The sequence below is a fragment of the Gymnoscopelus microlampas genome (assembly GCF_963454915.1).
Source record: "Gymnoscopelus microlampas genome assembly, chromosome: 13".
NCBI classification, from domain to species: Eukaryota; Metazoa; Chordata; class Actinopteri; order Myctophiformes; family Myctophidae; genus Gymnoscopelus; species Gymnoscopelus microlampas.
In genome coordinates, this window is record NC_139950.1 from 769,687 (window position 1) to 792,522 (window position 22,836).

General features: G+C 43.7%; 2 protein-coding genes across 3 annotated transcripts in view; one reads left to right on the plus strand and one right to left on the minus strand.

The window, feature by feature from the left end:
- LOC311058114 (uncharacterized protein) overlaps nt 1-22,836 on the minus strand; it is a gene marked incomplete at its 3' end in the record, with an annotated part of 223,736 nt that overhangs the window by 79,579 nt on the left and 121,321 nt on the right. The window lies entirely within an intron of this gene.
- LOC311058221 (uncharacterized protein) overlaps nt 1-22,836 on the plus strand; it is an 81,303-nt gene that overhangs the window by 6,399 nt on the left and 52,068 nt on the right. Inside the window, exons 2-8 of one of the 2 annotated variants that reach the window (XM_084075585.1) lie at nt 10,183-10,288; nt 11,199-11,282; nt 14,789-14,854; nt 15,029-15,157; nt 17,286-17,369; nt 18,726-18,787; nt 18,937-20,707. In XM_084075585.1, coding sequence (XP_083931711.1) covers nt 10,200-10,288; nt 11,199-11,282; nt 14,789-14,854; nt 15,029-15,157; nt 17,286-17,369; nt 18,726-18,787; nt 18,937-20,707 — 2,285 coding nt within the window. In that variant the 5' untranslated portion in view covers nt 10,183-10,199. The remainder of the gene's footprint in view (nt 1-10,182; nt 10,289-11,198; nt 11,283-14,788; nt 14,855-15,028; nt 15,158-17,285; nt 17,370-18,725; nt 18,788-18,936; nt 20,708-22,836) is intronic. The other variant, XM_084075586.1, reaches the window with a different exon arrangement.

Consider the following 22,836-nt stretch of genomic DNA (forward strand, 5'->3'; position numbering starts at 1 on the left):
GACTTTCCTCGTCATCTGGCGTGTGTGCAGGTCCCCCCCCTACTTGATGCTCCCTCAGTGAATGATATGGTTCAACATTTTAATCTCAAATTAGAGTCAGCTCTCGACATAGTGGCTCCTATGAAAACTAAAAAGAAACTTAACTCTAGAGTAACACCCTGGATCAACGAGCACATGCGCTCACTATAAGGTAGAGTTCTGGTTCACAGGTAATTGAACATCGCCATGGAACATCGGCAAGAATGTTAGACAACTGATTCCATTTTAAGCCATTTATTTTCCGTTGCACACATGAGCATATGTTTGGGCAAGGAGGTGATGAGGCTTCAGTTATGGTTTTTTACTATAAAAAGACAGAAACACATAATTAAATACAAGCCAACATTAATGACATCACATTTAACAAACAATTAGGTACCTAAGACAATAATGTCTAGCACTCTAGGGGGATGGGTAGGCCTACCACTTAAACTTTAGAGTACTAACAAATAATATGGGACAATACAACAACATTCAATATTTCCTAAGGTTAATGATAACTGCATTTCCTTGAATGGTAAAGTGACTATGTGCACTGCGCATTACACACACTTCATATTTCAAGGCAAACAGGTGATCTGTAAGATTCAGCACATTTATCACACCACTAAAATGCAACATGAGAACCATGAACTTAACTCACTTCAGTGACGCATAACCAAAGGTTGGCTGAGACTCCCAGGACAAGAGGGCTCTCATGTCTGGTCTTGCTGCTGCCAAAGTGAACTGAAAGGCAGTTTATATAGAGCAGGCCACTGATTGAGGAGTGAGTGAGAGCAGGTGAGAGGGGTGGAGCCAAGCCAAGGTAATAGGTCAGGGGGAGGGTTGCTGTCTAGGGTGACTCTTTTCTACAGCCGCCCCCAAATACTGTAGGGATTTGAAACTCCGAAGAGTCAAACTAGACAAAGTGATCTGGGGGGGGTCCTTGGGGATTTCAGGTAGGGAAACTGGGTGGACATGGACCTAGTGCCAGTGGCTGAGGCGTTCAGAGCTGGGATGAGAGACCAAAGCAGAGAGGGGTTCCGCCGCCCCATGAGGAACAATTTTGGTCTCAAGGGGTCAGAGTCTGTGATACTGGGAACATCAGGGGCTTTGAGCCAGGTGTCAGAGTGGTCGTAGAAGAATTGAGGCCGTTGGTTTGGCTGCTGGATCTCCTTTCGATGGGGAACTACGTGGATAGGTGGGGAGGCGTTGGAGATATGGAGGCATCTGGCAACATGAGGATGAGGTTCAGTGTACCTGGTTGGACCTTGCAGTGTCCAGCCAAGGAGAGTCTTAACTGCTGCCGGTGCTCCTGTTGGGCCAAATCGAACTGGGGCAATAGGGGAGATCAGGTGAATATTATCCGAGCCAATTAACAGTAGGGGTGTGACCTTGTGCATTGGTGGCAGTGGCAGTCTACGTAGATATCTATATTTTCTTTGGAGAGAACAGACAGGGTGTGTTTGCTCAGACAGAGCAAGTCGGTCTGCAGTGAAGGCATGGTTGATGTGAAATTCGGAACCGGAGGTTGAGCTCACCTTAAACGAGACACGAGCCCCCTGCAGCCTCTCCACTCCTTGCCTGACAGTTCTAAGGGCTAAGTCCTCTGGTTCGCCATCAAGCTGGAGTCTTCGAGCTGCGGACTGCAGAAGGATGGTTCGCTCTGACCCGTCATCTAATAGTGCGAAGGTTTCCAGGGCGCGACTGCCATTTCGTAGGATAACCTTGACCAGTTTCAGAAGGACATGACCTGTGCAAGTTGGGCGATCAATGTACAGGGTCTGGGCTGTTGAATTGATGAGGTAAGAACTTGTACCAGATGGATTATTGATCTCACACAGAACCTGTAGGTGTCTCCTCTTGCAGATATTACAGTCTCTCTTTAGTGTGCACTTAGCTGCAAGATGTGGTCGGGCACAGCGCCAACATCTCCTGTTTTCCTTGATCCATTCTGTGACTTGCTGCTTGTTCAGGACTCTGAAATCTTCACACTGGCTTATATGGTGGCTTATGGAGCCACAGTAGGCGCAGGGGGACACGGAGGATGTTTGGGGTTCAGACTGCTCACCAATGCCGTCAGCTCCATGGAATATAGTTGTGTGATGAGTAGGTGCTTGTGGTCTGTGTGATCGAGGGGGGTTTGAACCTGTGCTATCACATCTTGGTTGGCAGCGGGACTCCATTTGCAGCCACTCGGAAAGGTTGGTGAGGTCATAGGCGGCATCTGCCTGAGTTCGATACATATGGCGCTTAAAGCGGCTAACCTGTTCGTTTGGGAGTTTCTCCAGTAGCCGATCTACGTGTGAGCCACAGAGAAGTTCAGCATTGCCCTGGTCGGCCATAGTTCTTAACAGCCCAACCAGGGCTTGGACTCGTAGGGCAAAGGCATCAAGGGCATGACCATCTCCGGGACGTACTGGGGGGAGAGCCAATATGGTTTTCAGCTCCTTGAGTGCCAACTGGCGTGGCTGGCCATAACGGTCATCAAGGGCTCTCAAGGCGTCTGTGAATGGTTTGCAGGCATAAGAGTAGGCCAAAGCCAGGTGTCTGGCCTGGTCCACCTTAAGGTGGTCAAGAAGAATGTGAAACTTGAATTCTTCGGTTTCATCAGGATCAAGTAGGTTGTTCAGGGCCATTCGCAACATCATGTATTGTACCTCATCCTCTCTAGTGAAGTCTGGAAATTTAGGAGCTTCAATTGGCCTGTAGTGCCTGGATCGACCAGTAGGGGGTGCTGTAGATGCAGGCTGATGGACTGAAGGATGGGATTGCGTTGGAGGATGGGGAGATGAAGGATTGGGCGACACTGGCTGATGAGCATGAAGAACTGGAAGATGTGGCGGCATGGAGGAATGAGAAGACATAGACTGACGAGGGGCTGGGTGATGTGGAACAAGTTGGTTATGGGCTGAAGGAAGAAAGGGGGGAGGGGCTGGAAGTGACCTGGTTGCAATCTGGTGTGGTTGGCTAGGGTCGGTCTCTGCGGATGGGTACAATGCATTTTGGTGACTGGTCAAAAGGGAACAGCCGCTTTCTGTGGGGGAGGCTGCTTGTCGCTCCAGGAGGCGCTGCAAGATTTCTCCTTGCCGCTTCACCGTCTCAAGGAGGTATTTGATGATGTTATCTTGGCTTGGCTCTGGATTGCCTTCAGTTGGTGCGCTGGCATCTGCTGACAGGGCTCTGCTTGGACTTGTGAGGAGTTGGCCATTGTCAGGGTGGTCACCTTCAAGGTACTCAGGATCCTCTTCCTCCTCCTCCTCCTCCTCTTCTAGCTCATGTGTGCTTTCTGTGCTTGTAGCTCGAGAGTGGCGAGCTACTTCGGTAGGCTCCTCTTCAGCCATGGCAATGTTCACATCCGGTTCTCGAAGGACCATATAAGGTAGAGTTCTGGTTCACAGGTAATTGAACATCGCCATGGAACATCGGCAAGAATGTTAGACAACTGATTCCATTTTAAGCCATTTATTTTCCGTTGCACACATGAGCATATGTTTGGGCAAGGAGGTGATGAGGCTTCAGTTATGGTTTTTTACTACAAAAAGACAGAAACACATAATTAAATACAAGCCAACATTAATGACATCACATTTAACAAACAATTAGGTACCTAAGACAATAATGTCTAGCACTCTAGGGGGATGGGTAGGCCTACCACTTAAACTTTAGAGTACTAACAAATAATATGGGACAATACAACAACATTCAATATTTCCTAAGGTTAATGATAACTGCATTTCCTTGAATGGTAAAGTGACTATGTGCACTGCGCATTACACACACTTCATATTTCAAGGCAAACAGGTGATCTGTAAGATTCAGCACATTTATCAAACCACTAAAATGCAACATATGAGAACCATGAACTTAACTCACTTCAGTGACGCATAACCAAAGGTTGGCTGAGACTCCCAGGACAAGAGGGCTCTCATGTCTGGTCTTGCTGCTGCCAAAGTGAACTGAAAGGCAGTTTATATAGAGCAGGCCACTGATTGAGGAGTGAGTGAGAGCAGGTGAGAGGGGTGGAGCCAAGCCAAGGTAATAGGCCAGGGGGAGGGTTGCTGTCTAGGGTGACTCTTTTCTACACTCACTCAAGTAAGAATGTCGTAGAGCTGAGCGAATTTGGAGAAAAAACAAACTCACTATCCACCTAGAGATTTTTAAGAAGTCAACAGTGGCCTATAACAAAGCACTACGCTTGGCAAGGCAGGCATATTTTTCAGGCATTATCAATGACAACAAGCAAAATGCCAGAGTCTTATTCTCTACCATTGAACATCTCTTAAACCCCCCCCAGGCTTACAAGGAGTCGCTCCCTGCTTCTAAAGCTAAGTGTGATGAGTTTGCATCCTTTTTTTTAAAACAAAATTTCTAGCATTCGAGCTGGTATTATGAATGCTGCTGCTAGCACTGCAAATGCGGCTAATGGTGCATGGTGCAAAAATGTATATCACTCCAGAGGAAGTCTAATATCTTTCTGCGCAATTAATGAAGATGAATTCCGTAAAACTATATCACAGATGACATCATCATCTTGTTCACTGGATGCAATACCCACCCCGTTTCTCAAAGAGGTTTTAGACAGTGTGATTGGAGATATCCTAAGAATTGTAAACAGCTCTCTACTTTCAGGCGTCTTTCCAGACTCACTGAAAACGGCTGTAGTCAGGCCGTTGCTCAAGAAACACAACCTTGATCCATTGGTGCTGGGTAATTATAGACCAATCTCTAATCTTCCATTTCTGGGCAAGGTCTTAGAAAAAACTATCTTTCATCAACTGGATGTGTTCCTACAGAACAATAAGGTTCATAACAAATTCCAATCTGGCTTCAGGAAAGGTCATAGCACAGAAACAGCACTTGTAAAAGTAATTAATGATCTTAGGGTGTCCGCTGACGACACAAATGTATCTGTTCTCCTACTCCTTGATTTAACCGCTGCTTTTGACACGATTGATCACAAAATTCTACTACAACGCATGGAGTACTGGATTGGTTTGTCAGGCACCGCCTTGTCTTGGTTTTACTCTTACCTAACAGGCAGAAGCTATTTTGTCAGCCTAGCTAACTTTGACTCAGACAAACACGACATCTGCTCTGGTATTCCACAGGGCTCAATTCTGGGTCCCTTATTGTTCTCCCTGTATATACTACCGCTGGGAGAACTCATCGCCGATCACGGAGTGAACTTCCATTTCTATGCTGATGATACCCAGCTGTATCTTTCGGTAGCTCCAGACGACCCCTGCGCTCTTGACCCATTGTTGACCTGTCTGTCCAGTATAAAATGCTGGATGAGTGAGAACTTTCTTAAGCTAAATGAGGATAAAACAGAAGTTCTCATAATTGGCTCCAGTGAGCAGAGAGAATCAAGTAGACTTGGTAACCTGGCTGTAGAACGTACTTTACTTACTTATGCCTATCGCTCCTTTTTATGGAGCATAGGCCGTTGACTACAGTACGCCAGAGTCCTCTATCCTGGGCCTTCTTTTCCAGCTCTTTCCATGTCAGTCCACACTGCTTGATGTCAGTCTCAAGGTCCCTGCGCCAGGTGTTCTTTGGCCTTCCCCTCTTTCTTTTGCCTTGCGGGTTCCATCTAAGGGCTTGTCTCATGATGCTGGTAATGGGCTTCCGGAGTGTGTGGCCAATCCATCCCCACCTTCTTCTCTTGATCTCCTCTTCCACTGGTGGTAGACCCGCTCTCTGCCAGAGATCGATATTGCTGATGGTGTCTGGCCAGCGAATGTTCAGGATCCTCCTCAGGCAGCTGTTTATGAATGTTTGTACCTTCATAGTTGTGGACTTTGTTGTCCTCCACGTCTCTGATCCGTACAGTAGTACTGGCTTGACGTTTGAGCTGAAGAGTCTGAGCTTTGTCCGCTGGCTGATTTCTTTAGAGCTCCAGATGTTCTTTAGTTGGATGAATGCGGCTCTTGCCTTGCCGATTCTGGCTCTGACGTCTGCATCCGTGCCGCCCTGACTGTCTATGACACTGCCTAAGTATGTAAAGGCTTTTACTTCCTCTAGTGCTGTTCCCTCCAGCATCACTGGGTCTCTGTTTGTTATATTGACCTTGAGGATTCTTGTTTTCCCTTTATGGATGGTGAGGCCAACTTGTGATGAGGTGTCTGCCAGCACTCTTGTCTTTTCTTGCATCTGCTTTTGACTATGCAAGAGCAGAGCGATGTCATCCGCAAAGTCTAGGTCATCCAGCTGTGATGTCATTGTCCACTGGATCCCGTGTCTCCTCTGTGTTGTTGTGACCTTCATTATCCAATCGATGGCTAAGAGGAAGAGGAAAGGGGACAGTAGACAGCCCTGCCTGACTCCAGTCTTCACGTGGAAGCTTCGAGTGAGCTGACCTCCATGGATGACTCTGCATGTCATCCCTTCATAGGAGTTCCTTATCAAGTTGACCAGTTTTTCTGGGATGCCATAGTGTCTGAGCAGTTTCCAGAGGGTGTCTCTGTCAACACTATCAAACGCCTTCTCATAGTCTATGAAATTGATGTAGAGCGGAGAGTTCCATTCCACTGATTGCTCAACTATGATACGGAGAGTTGTAATTTGGTCGACACAGGATCTATTCTGCCGGAACCCTGCTTGTTGGTCTCTTAGCAGCGGGTCCACAGCTTTCTTTATTCGTTCCAGGAGAATCCTGTTGAATATTTTTCCTGGCACTGAGAGCAGCATGATTCCCCTGTAGTTATGGCACTGACTGAGGTCTCCTTTCTTGGGGAGTTTGACCAGGTATCCTTCCTTCCAGTCTGTTGGAATTTCCCCTTTCTCCCAGGTCTCCTTTAACAGTGGATGTAACATTTCTACCGAAGTATCTATGTCTGCCCTCAGTGCCTCTGCTGGGATGTTATCTGGTCCTGTCGCCTTTCCGTTCTTCAGTTGAGTGATGGCTTTCTTAATTTCTAGCTTGGTTGGGATTCCACAGTGGATGAGAAGGTCTGTCTCCGCTGCTTGGATATCCGGAGGGTTTGATGGTGTCGGTCTATTCAGGAGCTCCTCAAAGTACTCTGCCCATCCTTCCTGTTGTTGTTGTGGTTCTTTGCTTGTATTCCCTTCCTTGTTTTTCACTGGGCGCTCTGGTTTGCTACTCTTGCCTGACAGTTTCTTGGTGATGTTGTACAGGTCCGCCATGTTTCCTTTCCCTGCTGCCTCCTCCGCTTCTTTGGCCAAGCTGTCGATGAAGTCCCTCATGTCTTTTCTGGCACTTTTCTTCACCTGTTTATTGCTCTCCGAGTATTCCTTCTGGGCTTTTGTCTTCGTTGCCCGTGTTCGGCAGTTGTTCATTTTGGACTTCTTTTGTCTCCTCTCCAGGACCTTGAGTAGTGTTTCTGGTGATATCCAGTCCTTCTGCTGGCTCTTCTTTGGTCCGAGCACTTCCTGACAGGTTGTTATGATGGCCTCTTTTATCTTTCCCCATCTATCTAGTGTATCTTCTTCTTCACTGTTCAGTTCTTGTAAGGCTTCAAATCTGTTCTTTAGAGTCAGTGTGTACTCCATCCTTTTCTCTGTGTCTTTCAAGAGGCAGATGTTAAACTTCTGTCTCGATGTTGTCGTTTGGGTCCAGTGTTTCTTCAGCTTCAGCTTTAGTGTGGCAACTACGAGTTGGTGATCTGATGCCACATCTGCTCCCCTCCTTGCTCGTACATCCTGCATTGATCTCCTGAATGTCCTGTTTATGCAGAAGTGGTCAATCTGGTTTTCGGTCACCCCGTCCGGTGAAATCCAGGTTGCCTTGTGTATCCTCTTGTGGGGGAAGACACTTCCTCCAATAACTAGGTTGTTCAGGGCACAGGTGTCCAGGAACCTCTCTCCGTTCTTACTCATCTCTCCTAACCCTTGCTTTCCCATCACTTCTTCGTATCCTGTGTTGTCTCCCCCTATCTTCGCATTGAAGTCCCCCATGAGGATGTTGATGTCCTTACTTTTCAGTTGTTCCAGGGTGCTCTGCAGTCTATTGTAGAAGTTGTCCTTAAGCTCGTCGTCGCTGTCATTTGTTGGAGCGTAGCACTGCACCACGTTCAGCTGGGTCTTCTTCTTCTTGGTTCTGAAGGTGGCTGTTATCATTCTTGACCCATGGGGTTCCCATCCCATCAATGCCCTCTGAGCTGTTTTGGATAACAGCAGACCTACCCCCTCCGTGTGCGGGGACTTTTCTTCTTCATGCCCTGAGTATAGTAAGAGCTCTCCTGTCGTCAGTCTTTGTTGTCCAGATTGTATCCAACGTGTTTCGCTGAGTCCTAGCAGATCTAAGCTGTAGAAAGTAACACCACAGTAAAGAACCTGGGGGTTATTATCGATTCTGAATTGAATTTTAATACACACATTAATCATGTCACCAAGATTGCTTTCTTTCATCTTAGAAATATTGCGCGAATTAGAGACTATCTGTCGTTAGACGATGCAAAAACGTTGATCCACGCTTTTGTTTTCTCTCGGCTTGACTACTGCAACGCACTCTACTCTGGCCTGCCAAAGAAAACAACTGACAGATTACAACTTAAAAATGCGGCAGCCAGAATTTTAACTAAAACTAGGATGAGAGAACATATCACTCCAGTTCTAGCTTCACTACACTGGCTCCCGGTTGTTTTTAGGATTGATTTTAAAATTCTTTTAATAGTTTATAAAGCTCTAAATGGTCTGGCACCTTCCTACCTCTATGACTGCCTAGAGAGATATGTTCCAAACCGGCCCCTCAGGTCTTCAAGTGCTGACCTGCTCGAGGTGCCTACAATGACATATAAAAAATACGGTGAAGCAGCATTCTGCTTTTACGGACCGACAGTGTGGAATAAACTCCCATTACACCTAAGACAGGCAGCCTCTGTCGATAGCTTTAAAGCACAGCTCAAGACCTATTTCTTCACTCTTGCCTTTAGCTGATTCATTGGTTGATTTTTAAGTCCTCACAGTATTGCCTATTTTAATGTTGTTTTATGCTTTTGCTTTTATCTTATTCTATTTTTTATTTTGTTTTTTTTGCTTTATTGTTAAATTGGTTGTAACTGTATTTGTATTCTTGCTCTGTAAAGCACTTTGCGCTGCAATTCATGTCATGAAAGGTGCTATACAAATAAAGTTTATTATTATTATTATTATTATTATTATATGTATTTATAATAATATAATAATATATATAATGTGATCATAGAGCACTCCCTCTGTTCTGATGACATATATATGTATTTATAATAATATAATAATATATATATAATGTGATCATAGAGCGCTCCCTCTGTTCTTATGACATATATATGTATTTTTAATAATATTATAATATATATAATGTGATCATAGAGCACTCCCTCTGTTCTTATGACAGACTCTGGAGGCGGGGTTTGGAGGAAAACTGCTTTGAATTATTATTATTGTTTAAACACAACAGAAACCAAGGATTATATATGTCAAGAGGCAGAGATCACAGTAAACATCCTATAAACATTCTTCCTCCATACTGGGAGAAAAACAGCATCTGAGAGTTTGATGGGATGCATTTTTACATGTGAGACTGTGATCACTTTAACATTACATCTTATGAGCGGTGGGGTTCATTTGGTGTCGGCCTGCGCGTGCATACTGTTTCATATCAGTGAGTCGTCTGATAAGGCGTCTATGCATCCCTGATCTGAAGAAAAGACCAGACAAAGTTCCTTTAATGATGTGTGTGTCTCATGACACTGTGTGTGGTTAAGGGGTTAATGTTAGTGTTTATGTCCATCATGAGAAAACATACAGTATGTGTTTATAATGTAGTTACATTAGTTAGTGAAGTGAAGGTGTCATAGAGTTCTATAGTTCTATTTCTATACATTGTCCTGTATGTCATTGAGCTTAAAGCTGTAAATGTGTCACATTAAATGATAAATGTGTTGCTTTGTTTACTTTGTGTTGTTGTGGTTAGCCTAGCCGTTAGCCAGCGGTGTAGGGTTAGTGTCACGGTTCAAACCGGAAGTCGTTTTTCCTCCAAGCTGTGTGTGTGTGTGTGTGTGTGTGTGTGTGTGTGTGTGTGTGTGTGTGTGTGTGTGTGTGTGTGTGTGTGTGTGTGTGTGTGTGTGTGTGTGTGTGTGTGTGTGTGTGTGTTTGTGTGTGCACATGGATCCAGTATTTACTGTTTTCTGATCTGTTTCATTATATTAACCCTGACAGGTTGAATAAAGATCAACATGGAGAGAGAGGAGGAGGGTAACAGACCAGAGTCTTCAACAGTGAAGAGTGACTGGACTAAAGATGAACCTGGACCTTCACACTCACAGTATGTCAATCCTCCTAAAGTGATCAAATCACTGAAAAAAAACAAGACATAGAGTCTAATAACAGTGTGTCCTCCCTGTCCAATGTGTATCTATAGATTTGATTCCAAAATCATACCATGACGCTGATTGTTGGGGTGTTCTTCATTTGTCTACTGGCAGTGTGTGAGCAAAGATTTGCCGTAGCCTATATGGTGAATTGTGTCATGATCAGGGTTTACGCTAAGAAAGGTTTTGGGCCTCCACCTTGACCGACAGGATTATATTTTACCAGCCAAAGGATAAATGAATCGTCCATATTATAATTAGCGTCACATGCATGTTTGAAGATACATGGACCCAACTGATCATTACACCTTGTTATGTTAAGCTCTGCCCTTCTTTCCACTTTATCACTGATGCAATATGTTCCTGTTTTTATAGTTTTAACTAAATAATAGATCTCTATGCAGAGGTGTTGCGCTAAAGAATAACTGAATCAAGTGGCCGTGAGTGAACTGCTTGCAAGACTCTGTCGCATCGTTTAAACACATTAATATATGTTTTTGGCTTTACATCTCATTCAACCTTAATGTATCACCAACTTTCACCACTTCATCCATTGACAGACAGTCACTGTGCTACTTGTATATCCATGACCCGCATGAGTTCAGGTCCCTGTTTTATTATCAATAATTGGGTCCAGGCACAGACCTATGTTAATAATGATGATACATGTAAACAGTTTAGGATCCTGTAGAGAAACCTGAACACACTGTGGTTCATCTTGGAACCACAAGGTTCATATAGGTTGGTATGAAGTAAATGAATTAAAATGCACATATATTTATAGTCAGCTAACGGGTTAGGATGTTCTAACAGCCTGAGTACAGCTTGTAAGTGTGTCTTCTTTGTGTTCTCTGTGCATCATAGATGTGTTAAAGTCCAGAAGATGAGTGTCTCTGGGGACAGAGTGGAGGAGGGAACCAGCAATGAAGACAAACCACCAGACTCAAGGTAAGATCACTGAGCCTCATTCACCAACCATTCATTTATAAAACATGTGGGCTTCAACTCAACCAGGTCTATTAGGGTTGGATTGTATCTTTCAGAACCGTAGAAAACACTAAAGCAGTGGTGCACAAACATTTTCATGTCAAGGACCCCCTAATTCCATGCATTTGGCTGCAGACCCCCATCTGAAAATATTTTCTGACAGGAACTTGCATAAAAGAAGATTTGTGATTTTTTTTTTGCAACATTTTTCAAGTTTTATCATTTTCCCCCCGAAAGTAGCCGATCTACAATTTCAAAATGGGCAGTAATTTGATGCGTTGTGATCTTGTAGATCAGCTATCTCAAACAAAGTATAAAATAGGTTGAACGTGGTTAAAATGTTCCTTGTTTTGCTGTGGACCCCTGGGGGTCCCTAGACCACACTTTGAGAACCACTGCCATATCAGCACTCAAATATGCCTATAAATATAATAATATATATATAAGAAAATGAATGTCAGAATCTTGGTGAAAACAGCATTGGGTCCTAAGAACATATTTCTTCTTAAGAATGGCTGCTGTTCTTCCGGCCGCCCTCCAAATTATGCATGATTTTTGAAATGTATCAGGTTATAATTAAGCGTTCAAAGAGTATTATTTTTCCAATCAACGAGAGAGCACGCCAATTGACATTCAGTAATTTTCCATTAAATGTTTGGGAGTATGGGTAACTCATAAATATAGTGATCTGTTTGTGTAAAACCTGAAGACAGCGCTCCAGAAAGACAAGTAAGATTTGGAGCGCTGGTTGACTCTCCCTCTGTCAACGGCAGAGAGGATTCATTCTGTGAAGATGACGGTCTTGCCAAGATTTGTGTTCTTATTTCAAACAAGTCTACTGGTGATGATTTAAGCAACATTAAAGAATGTTCTACTGGTGATGATTTAAGCAACATTAAAGAATGTTCTACTGGTGATGATTTAAGCAACATTAAAGAATGTTCTACTGGTGATGATTTAAGCAACATTAAAGAATGTTCTACTGGTGATGATTTAAGCAACATTAAAGAATGTTCTACTGGTGATGATTTAAGCAACATTAAAGAATGTTCTACTGGTGATGAATTAAGCAACATTAAAGAATGTTCTACTGGTGATGATTTAAGCAACATTAAAGAATGTTCTACTGGTGATGAATTAAGCAACATTAAAGACTGTTCTACTGGTGATGATTTAAGCAACATTAAAGAATGTTCTACTGGTGATAAATTAAGCAACATTAAAGAATGTTCTACTGGTGATGATTTAAGCAACATAAAATAATTTTCTATTGGTGATGATTTAAGCAATATTGAAGGATTATCCTGTAGAACACAGTGGCCTCTTTTCCACCAGGGTTGAACCGGTTCTGTTCTTTTTTCCTGCCTAATATTGGGCCTCATTCACCAACCGTTTGTTCTTATAGGACCCACTTATTACGCTTTTTTCAAGAAGATTTTGGCATAAACCAATGTTTTTTAATCTGGGATGTGTTCTAGGGTAAGAACAGAATCTACACACACTACAGAGCACTCTAAGGCACATTTGAGTTCTGATATGTTTGTGCAAAATAACTTTTTATTTTCTTCAATTCTACAATTGTATGATATAGGATTTAAGTTACAATCATATTTTTATCATATCTTTGGGGACCCCCAGGGGTCCTTGGGGAGTTCCAGGGGTCCGCAGCAAAATAAGGAACAGTTTACCCACTTTAACCCTATTTTATACTTCGTCTGGGATAGCTGATCTACAAGATCACAATGCTTCAAATTACTGCCCGTTTTGAGCTTGTAGAGCGGCTACTTTCCATACATTTTGATTAATCTTGAAAAATTGCGAAACATACAATCTCTTATGCGAGTCCCTGGCAGACACATTTTCAGATGAGGTCTGCAGTAGAGCTCTTCACGGGTCTAAAAAAACGGACCGGAACCAAAATAGAAATGTGAAATCTGATCCTTTTCCGAGATTTTTTCCAAATAACAAAACCAAACCCGGATGGACCCGTGACAATTTAATCCGATTCCGAGCCGTTTTCTTTTTTTAACGACACAGACCCTAATTGGACTGGTGAAATTTGTTCTGAAACCGATTATTTCCGAGATAGGGCTTTCAATAGGGCTTTGCACTACTGGGCAGTGCTCGGGCCCTGAATATGCACAGAGGTATTAATTTAATGTGTGACAAAAGGTTTTCTTTTTTTTTTTTAGCTGCAGTAATCTGATCTTAAACCAGCCTAAAACATCACATACGATGCACAGCCTTCATGTCACTGCTGCACTAAACCTGATCCTAGGTCTGTCTAAAACTTCACACACAAGTTAAACAGCACTTCATTGTGTTTCTCTCCTGATCAGTGCACACACACACACACACACACACACACACACACACACACACACACACACACACACACACACACACACACACACTCACTACAGGTCTTCTCGGATCCACTCGGGTATGACCAGTGCGGTTCTCGGGTCCTGTCGGGTATTTTCAGAATCGGGGAGGCCGTGAAGAGCTTTAGTTTGCAGAGATTTGGGGGTCCTTGACATGAAAATGAATATGAACTGCTTTAGAGTTTTCAACGGTTCTGAAAATGACTGTCCAACCCGAACAGAACCGGTTGAGTTGAAGCCCAAGCCCCATACCCACCCCAGAAGCCCCCACCCTACCCACCCTCATCACCCCCACACCCCCACCCCATATCCACGGCAGCCACAACACCCCCATTTCCCCGTCCCTTTCCTACCTGAAAGCCCCCCTATACCCATCCCATACCCCCCACACAGCCCCCTACACCCCCTCACACCACCTTATCACCCACCACACCCCTATTTCCACCCATTACATACCTTAAAGACCCTCCATATCCACCCACCAGCTTTCAGTAATACAATGTTTTATATCCACTACTAACGCTACTCCTGAACAGGAAATATGGATAACATTTAGCAATTGTGCTAATTTCAGCAGATTTACATTGATGTCTAGTGGTGATATGTTGATTAATGTGAGATAAATAATAAGATACATTCATTAATTAAATTAACTAATTTGCTGTTCACTTCAGAAGTACCTCCACAGAACTATTGATACTTTTTTTTTAATGTTTGGAGTCTGGTGTTCCACCATCTTTAGACTTTAGTTTAGGTATTCTTTACTTCATTCTCTAAACTTTATTTCTGTGTGTGATTTCCTGTGATCACACACAGGTGTGACTGGTGGGGCGGCTCCCTATGGTAATTAGGATGCTAATTAGGATAGGTGAGGCGTCTACCTATGATAATTAGGATTAACTGGCACACCCCTTCAAGTTACGAGGATTAGGATTCATCATCATAAGAACATGGTTATAATTCTGCTTTTAAGAATGTTTCATGAATCTGACTCGATTTCTCTTAGGAATTCACTTTTAAGAAGAAAACATATGAAGGTATTAGTGAATGAGGCCCATGTTTGTGTGATTGTTATGATTCCAGAAGAGCAGACCAGAGACAGACACCAGAGTCTCCAGAACACAGCAATGAACCAGACTCCCAGACAAAGTAAGTAACAGTAAACTTGAATTAATGTTAGTTCATGGAGTTTTAATCAGGAATGTACTGTGTGAACCAGTGTTGTGTTTTGTGATGATAACAGAGATGACAGAAACAGTGTTGTGTGATTGTGATGATAACAGAGATGACAGAAACAGTGTTGTGTGATTGTTATGGTAACAGAGTTGACCAGAGTCAGAGACCAGTCTCTCCAGCTCAAAGCAGCAGCACAACAACAAGTGGCATCTACTCTCTCTCTTCTACTGGACTCCCTTCAGACGTCAGTGATGAACCTGGACCTTCACACTCAAAGTAAGATCATTGTAAACTTGAATTAATGTTGGTTCATGTTATCAAAGGACAAGTCCGGACTAAAATAACATATAGCCTTTATTTCCTAATTATATTGAACCCAAATGACTGGCCATGGGGTCTATTTGCAGAATTGCCTCTGTCGTCCAGTTACAAAACCAGATTACTTTTCAGCCTAATTATTCAGAAAACCCCAGACCACAGAAAATCCACTGAATGTTCAAAGTTCTGATTTTTTGGGTATAATTGAGGTCATAAAACCCCCCAAAAAACATAAAAAATAAAAAAGTGAAAATGAATGTCATAGAACCTTTAATGTTTTATTGTTCCATATTGGAACAATAAATATGAAGAATCAAGAGATGTATTGTCACAAGGATGTATGACGAGTACATGCACTGTGAAAAATGTAGGTTGGGTTTCTCCAATAAAACAAACCATTTATATTACACCATAAATAGCCGATCTACAAGCTCACAACTTGTCACGTCCGCGACGTGTTTGTGAGCTTGTAGATCAGCTATTTTCGGTGTAACATAAATTTGATTTTAGAGGTCAGTTGAATACTTCACACAGACAGACCGCAGCTGAATACTACCAGAGTATTTTCATAATATACTCACCCAGTGCCAGCAATGTTTGTGTTTTATAACCTTTTTAACCGGTCACAGAAGTTTTATATCCATTATAATCCATCGTCTGGCTGTGTTTATAAACAAACACGACACATGTACCAGCTCCCAAAGGGTTAAGTTTTCAGAGCAGCGATGTGAAGTTGTTTTCACCAGCTCAACCAGGCTGCAGCCACCATATCCGGCAAAAATGCTTGTATTTCGCCCCTAACACGTCTAACGCGTCGACGGTGTGGATGGATTAAGTAGCAATTGACTCGAAAACGCGTCGATAGCGTTCAAAGAGTTAAAAAGGACAGATCTACAAGCTTACATCCTGTACCATCGCACAGTGTTGATAGCTTGTAAATCTGTTCTTTTTCAACACAGCATGCAATTACAGCATGAAATTACCTTTAAAATTTCCACGCATATTTCCACTATGCCGAGGAAGAAATGTCACTTGAAAACCTTCAAATCAGCCTCATGGTGGCGCTATAACAGGCCGATTCCTGTTTGTACCTAAAGTTTGCAGTAGTGGCTTGTTTTTTTGTTTTGTTATTTCTAATTTTTATCCCGCGATTTTTGTAACTCATTTTTTTTCACCCGGTGCCAATTTCCTAAGTGATCCTGGGCGCTACACCAGCCCTACACCAGCACTATGCCAGCACTATGCCAGTCCCCCACAGCCTAGGGAGGCCAGGGCCGAGCTCATGCTTCCTTAGTGCATGAGAGCCAACGGACCACCTTGTCACCTGACAGGGGGGAGTTTCCCTGGTAGGACGTAGCGCGTGGAAGGAACACGTTATTCCAACCAGTTCCTTTCCCCTCCATCAGGCGCACCGGCTGTCATGAGGGAGGCGGTATAGTGACCAGGATTACTATTACTACTATGGGCGCTGATGACGCGGAGGAGAAGACACGCCCCCAGCGCCCACAGTGTCCCCGGCGGGAATCGAACCCAGGACCTTCTTGCTGTGAGGCGACTGCGCCACCGTGCCCCCCGCAGTAGTGCCTTGTTTTGAACAAAATCATGCCGCAAATCATGAACGCAGCATCCGATTGCGGTCAAACTTTGCACGCATGCAGCAAATGCCACCCTTTTAACATTGGCCTCTTATAGCGCCACCAGCAGGTCTAATTTAGCAAAACACTTTTTTTGAACAAAATGCCTCAAATCATGAATGCAGTGTCCGATTGCCGTGAAAGGCCTAAGAAGAAATGGCACCCTTTCCACATTGGCCTGTTATAGCGCCACCAGGAGGCCACAATAACCTACCTGACCTGGCGGAGACCTGTGCTCCGAGGAGCACTTTTTCTAGTTTTTTATTTTTTTGCGTGTGAGAGTGGTGTCGACCCGCTACACCCGCAGCCCGCATAATTTGCCTCTGAAATGTCGACTCGTCCGCCCGCCCCACAGGTTGACCCGCGGGACCTGCGGGTAACGGTTCGGCCCGTGCATCACTACTGAGTACAGCTTGTAAGTGTGTCTTCTTTGTGTTCTCTGTGCATCATAGATGTGTTAAAGTCCAGAAGATGAGTGTCTCTGGGGACAGAGTGGAGGAGGGAACCAGCAATGAAGACAAACCACCAGACTCAAGGTAAGATCACTGAGCCTCATTCACCAACCATTCATTTATAAAACATGTTTCTATAACAATACATTCATCCTACATTAACCCCTTCCTACCCGGTTACACACATCTACACAACCCACATACACACTCACAGTGTTACACACATCTACACAACCCACATACACACTCACTGTGTTACACACATCTACACAACCCACATACACACTCACAGTGTTACACACATCTACAGACACCACATACACACTCACAGTGTTACACACATCTACACAACCCACACACACACTCACAGTGTTACACACATCTACACACACCACATACACACTCACAGTGTTACACACATCTACACACACCACATACACACTCACATTGTTACACACATCTACACACACCACATACACACTCACAGTGTTACACACACGTCTACACAACCCACACACACACACGCACAGTGTTACACACATCTACACACACCACATTGTTACGGTCTCCACACAGTACTACAATAAACCAATGGCTCGAAGTGGAGACCCCAACATAAATTGGACACCAAACAATTAGCAAAGATTTAAATCATTTTATTTAACTCCCACAATGGAAATAAGAACAAACAATATGAGGAATACTTTACCAAATGAATGAATGAACCAAAAGGAGGCCTGGAGATGCCGGCAAAACTAAATAGAATGGAGGGGGGACCAGGCCACCCCCTATAGGGACGCCGAAGCTGCTCCCCCCTCCCTACCTAACAAAATAGCAATACTAAACTAAGAACTAAACGAAAACAGGGAACTGCCGGCCATCTCCAGGCCAAACTAAGGTTAACAAACTAACTTAAAGAAAAGGCTTTGTAGCCAGAACAAAGGAGGGCATGGGAACTGATGTGTTGCTGGGTCTGTGTCTCTGTTGAATGAATGATAGAGTACATGTCATGGCAACACACATACACACTCACAGTGTTACACACATCTACACACACCACATACACACTCACAGTGTTACACACACATCAGTATATGTATGTATGTCACAACATGTCTGATGAACACACACACATAGACACAAGTCGTATAAGTGTATTACATAGTCATGATAGTCATATAAGTGTATTACATAGTCATATAAGTGTATTACTTAGTCATATAAGTGTATTACATAGTCATATAAGTGTATTACATAGGCATGATAGTCATATAAGTATATTACATAGTCATGATAGTCATATAAGTATATTACATAGTCATATAAGTGTATTACATAGTCATGATAGTCATATAAGTGTATTACATAGTCATATAAGTGTATTACATAGTCATATAAGGGTATTAGATAGTCATAATAGTCATATCTCCTTCTCCACAGAGAGAGGACTTCTCTGATCACACCTGGACTGAAGACATCCAGTCAAACCAGAAGTGAACAAAGTAAGACTTTAACATTTTTACTGAGATGCATAAATGGCAGAAGACATAGTCTGGAGGGCATTGAATTAATAATGTGCATACATAGCTGTAAGGATGTAAATTTATGAATGAAGCTGAATTTTTAAAATGTCTTCATTCTCTTCTCATAGCAGATGTCAGTCTGCAGGAGGAGTTAAAGGATTATAAGATCAGTTTGAACAGACTTGATCGTGTGACATACGTCACTGAAGTGCCCTCCCTCAGCAGCATCTACACAGAGCTCTACGTCACAGTGGGAGAGAGTGAAGGGGTTAATAACCAACATGAGGTCTGGCAGCTTGAGACAGCTTCCAAGATGAAGACCCTCCATGACAAACCAATCAACTGCTGTGACATCTTTAAACCCCTCCTCCTTGGCAGAGACAAACCCAACAGAAGAGTTCTGACCAAAGGCATCGCTGGCATTGGAAAAACATTCTCTGTGCGTAAGTTCACTCTGGACTGGGCAAAGGGTTTGGAAAATCAAGATGTCATTCTCCTGGTTCCCTTTTCATTCCGGGAGCTGAACTTGGTCAGAGATGAGCAGCACAGTCTTCTCACACTGATCCATGTTTTCCATCCAACATTAAAGAAGGTCACAGCAGAGCAGCTCGCTGTCTGGAAAGTTGGCTTCATCTTTGATGGTCTGGATGAAAGCAGGTTTTCATTGCAATTCCACAACAATGACATTGTTTGTGATGTCACAGTGACATCATCAGTGGACGTGTTGTTGACAAACCTCATCGAGCGGAATCTGCTCCCCTCAGCTCTCCTCTGGATAACCACCAGACCTGCAGCAGCCAATCAGATCCCTCCTGAATGTGTTGACATGGTGACAGAAGTACGAGGGTTCACAGACCCCCAGAAGGAGGAGTTCTTCATGAAGAGATTCAGGGATGAGAAGCTGGCCAGCAGAATCATCTCACACATGAAGACATCAAAGAGCATCCACATCATGTGTCACATCCCAGTCTTCTGTTCTATCACTGCTACCGTTCTGGAGGACATGTTGAAGACAGACGAGACAGGACAGCTGCCCAAGACCCTGACTCAGATGTACAGCTACTTCCTGATGGTTCAGACAAAGAGGAAGCTGAAGTATGATGAGACCCATGAGGTGAATCAACAGCAGCTCATGGAGACTGACAGGGAGGTTCTTCTGAAGCTGGGCAGGCTGGCGTTTGAACATCTGCAGAAAGGTAGCCTCATGTTTTACCAAGAAGACCTGGAAGAGTGTGGTCTTGATGTGAAAGAAGCCTCGCTGTACTCAGGAGTGTGCACAGAGATCTTCAAGAGAGAGAGCGTGAGTTTCCAGAGAACGGTCTTCAGCTTTGTTCATCTGAGCATCCAGGAGTTTCTGGCTGCAGTCTACCTGTTCCACTGTTTCACACAGAAGAACATGAAGGTACTGAAGACATTCCTGGGAGGCAGTGTCAGATCATTGGATGACTTCCTGTACAGAGCAATGGATAAAGCCCTGGAGAGTAAAAATGGCCACCTGGACCTCTTTGTCCGCTTCCTTCATGGCCTCTCCCTGGAGTCCAACCAGAGTCTGTTAGGAGGCCTGCTGGGTCAGAGAAAGAACAGCCCAGAGAGCACTCAAAGAGCCATCAACAACCTGAAGGAGAAGACCACTAGAGATTACTCTCCTGAGAGAATTATCAACATCTTCCACTGTTTGATGGAGATGAACGACCACTCAGTATTTCAGGATATTCAACTGTACCTGAAGTCAGAGGACAAATCAAAGACAGAACTGTCTCCAACACAGTGTTCAGCTCTGGCCTTCATGCTGCAGATGTCAGAGGAGGTTCTGGATGAGTTCTACCTGGACACATACAACACATCAGATGAGGGGCGAGGGAGACTGATCCCAGCTGTGAGGAACAGCAGAAAGGCTCGGTTAGTATTCATGTGAATAGAAAACGTCAAGTCAATCTACCTTCACATCACTACACTATAACTGTTATTATTACTCTCCGCCAGGAGAGTATTGTTATCACTGCGTTTTCACTTTCTAAACATGACACACCGATTGGTCAAGCCTCACGTGACACGTGAAATACTGTGATCTGATTGGCTAGTGACGCCACCGGGCCTATATATACATGGCATCACTCTGACAGTGTCTCCGCCACTGTCAGAGTGAGGTAAGACGGGAACCATGAAATGGCTGCATGGCTGATACATAATTGGCAGATAGGACAGATAGGACATTTATATAGACAGGAGGGATATGACATAGGACACTTATACAGACAGGAGGGATAGGACACTCACACAGACAGAACGGAAGAGGACACTTACCCAGACAGGTTGGATAGGACACTTACATATACAAGAGGGATAGCGACCTATAAATACATGTGTCACTGTGATAAGCCAGATTCCAATACCGAAAATCCGGCCACTAGCTCACTCCCAGACCTTCGAACCGGAAGTAGTCAAGTAGTCGCGGTCCAATTGTTCCTATCTGTCTTATTGGACAGATAGGACACTTATATAGACAGGAGGGATATGACACTTACATAGACAGGACGGATAGGACAGGAGGGATAGGACACTTACACAGAATGAACGGAAGAGGACACTTACCCAGACAGGATGGATAGGACACTTACATATACAAGAGGGATAGCGACCTTCGCGACCTTCGAACCAACACAAGTCTTCTGGCGGAGAGTTGTGCTCCGAGGAGCACTTTTTCTAGTTATTATTATTATTATTACCCTTATTATTATTATTACTCTCCGCCAGGAGAGTATTGTTTTCACTGCGTTTTCACTTTCTAAACATGACACACCGATTGGTCAAGCCTCACGTGACACGTGAAATACTGTGATCTGATTGGCTAGTGACGCATAGCGGCCTATATATACATGGCATCACTTTGACAGTGTCTCCGCCACTGTCAAAGTGAGGTAAGACAGGAACCATGAAATGGCTGCATGGCTGATACATAATTGGCAGATAGGACAGATAGGACATTTATATAGACAGGAGGGATATGACACTTACACAGACAGGACGGACAGTGTACAGACAGGACGGATAGGACACTTATACAGACAGGACGGATAGGACACTTATACAGACAGGACGGATAGGACACTTATACAGACAGGACGGATAGGACACTTATACAGACAAGACGGATCGGACACTTACACAGACAGGACGGATAGGACACTTACATAGACAGGACGGATAGGACACTTATACAGACAGGAGGGATAGGACACTTACACAGACAGAACGGAAGAGGACACTTACCCAGACAGGTTGGATAGGACACTTATACATATACAAGAGGGATAGCGACCTATAAATACATGTGTCACTTTTAAAGAGTGATAAGCCAGATTCCAATACCGAAAATCCGGCCACTAGCTCACTCCCAGACTTCGAACCGGAAGTAGTCAAGTAGTCGCGGTCCAATTGTTCCTATCTGTCTTATTGGACAGATAGGACAGATAGGACACTTATATAGACAGGAGGGATATGACACTTACATAGCTGAGCAGTGCTTGGCTACACAGACAGGAGGGATAGGACACTTACACAGACAGGACGGAAGAGGACACTTACCCAGACAGGATGGATAGGACACTTACATATACAAGAGGGATAGCGACCTTCGCGACCTTCGAACCAACACAAGTCTTCTGGCGGAGAGTTGTGCTCCGAGGAGCACTTTTTCTAGTTATTATTATTGTTATTATTATTATTACCCTTATTATTATTATTATTATTATTATTATACATTTTATAACTAGAAATGATGGTTAACATAAAGCATTGGTTCTCAAAGTGGGGTCCCGGGACACTACTTTGGGTCCTTGAGGAGTTCCAGGGGGTCCCCAGCTAAATGAGGAATGGTTTAATAATTCCTTAATTTTATACTTCAGATATTAAAAATAGCCGATCTACAAGCTCATAATGTGTTGCAACACGTTGTGAGCTTGTGGATCGGCTTTTTTCTTTTATTACTTTAATAATAATTGAGAAACATGTTGAACTAGAAAATGTGC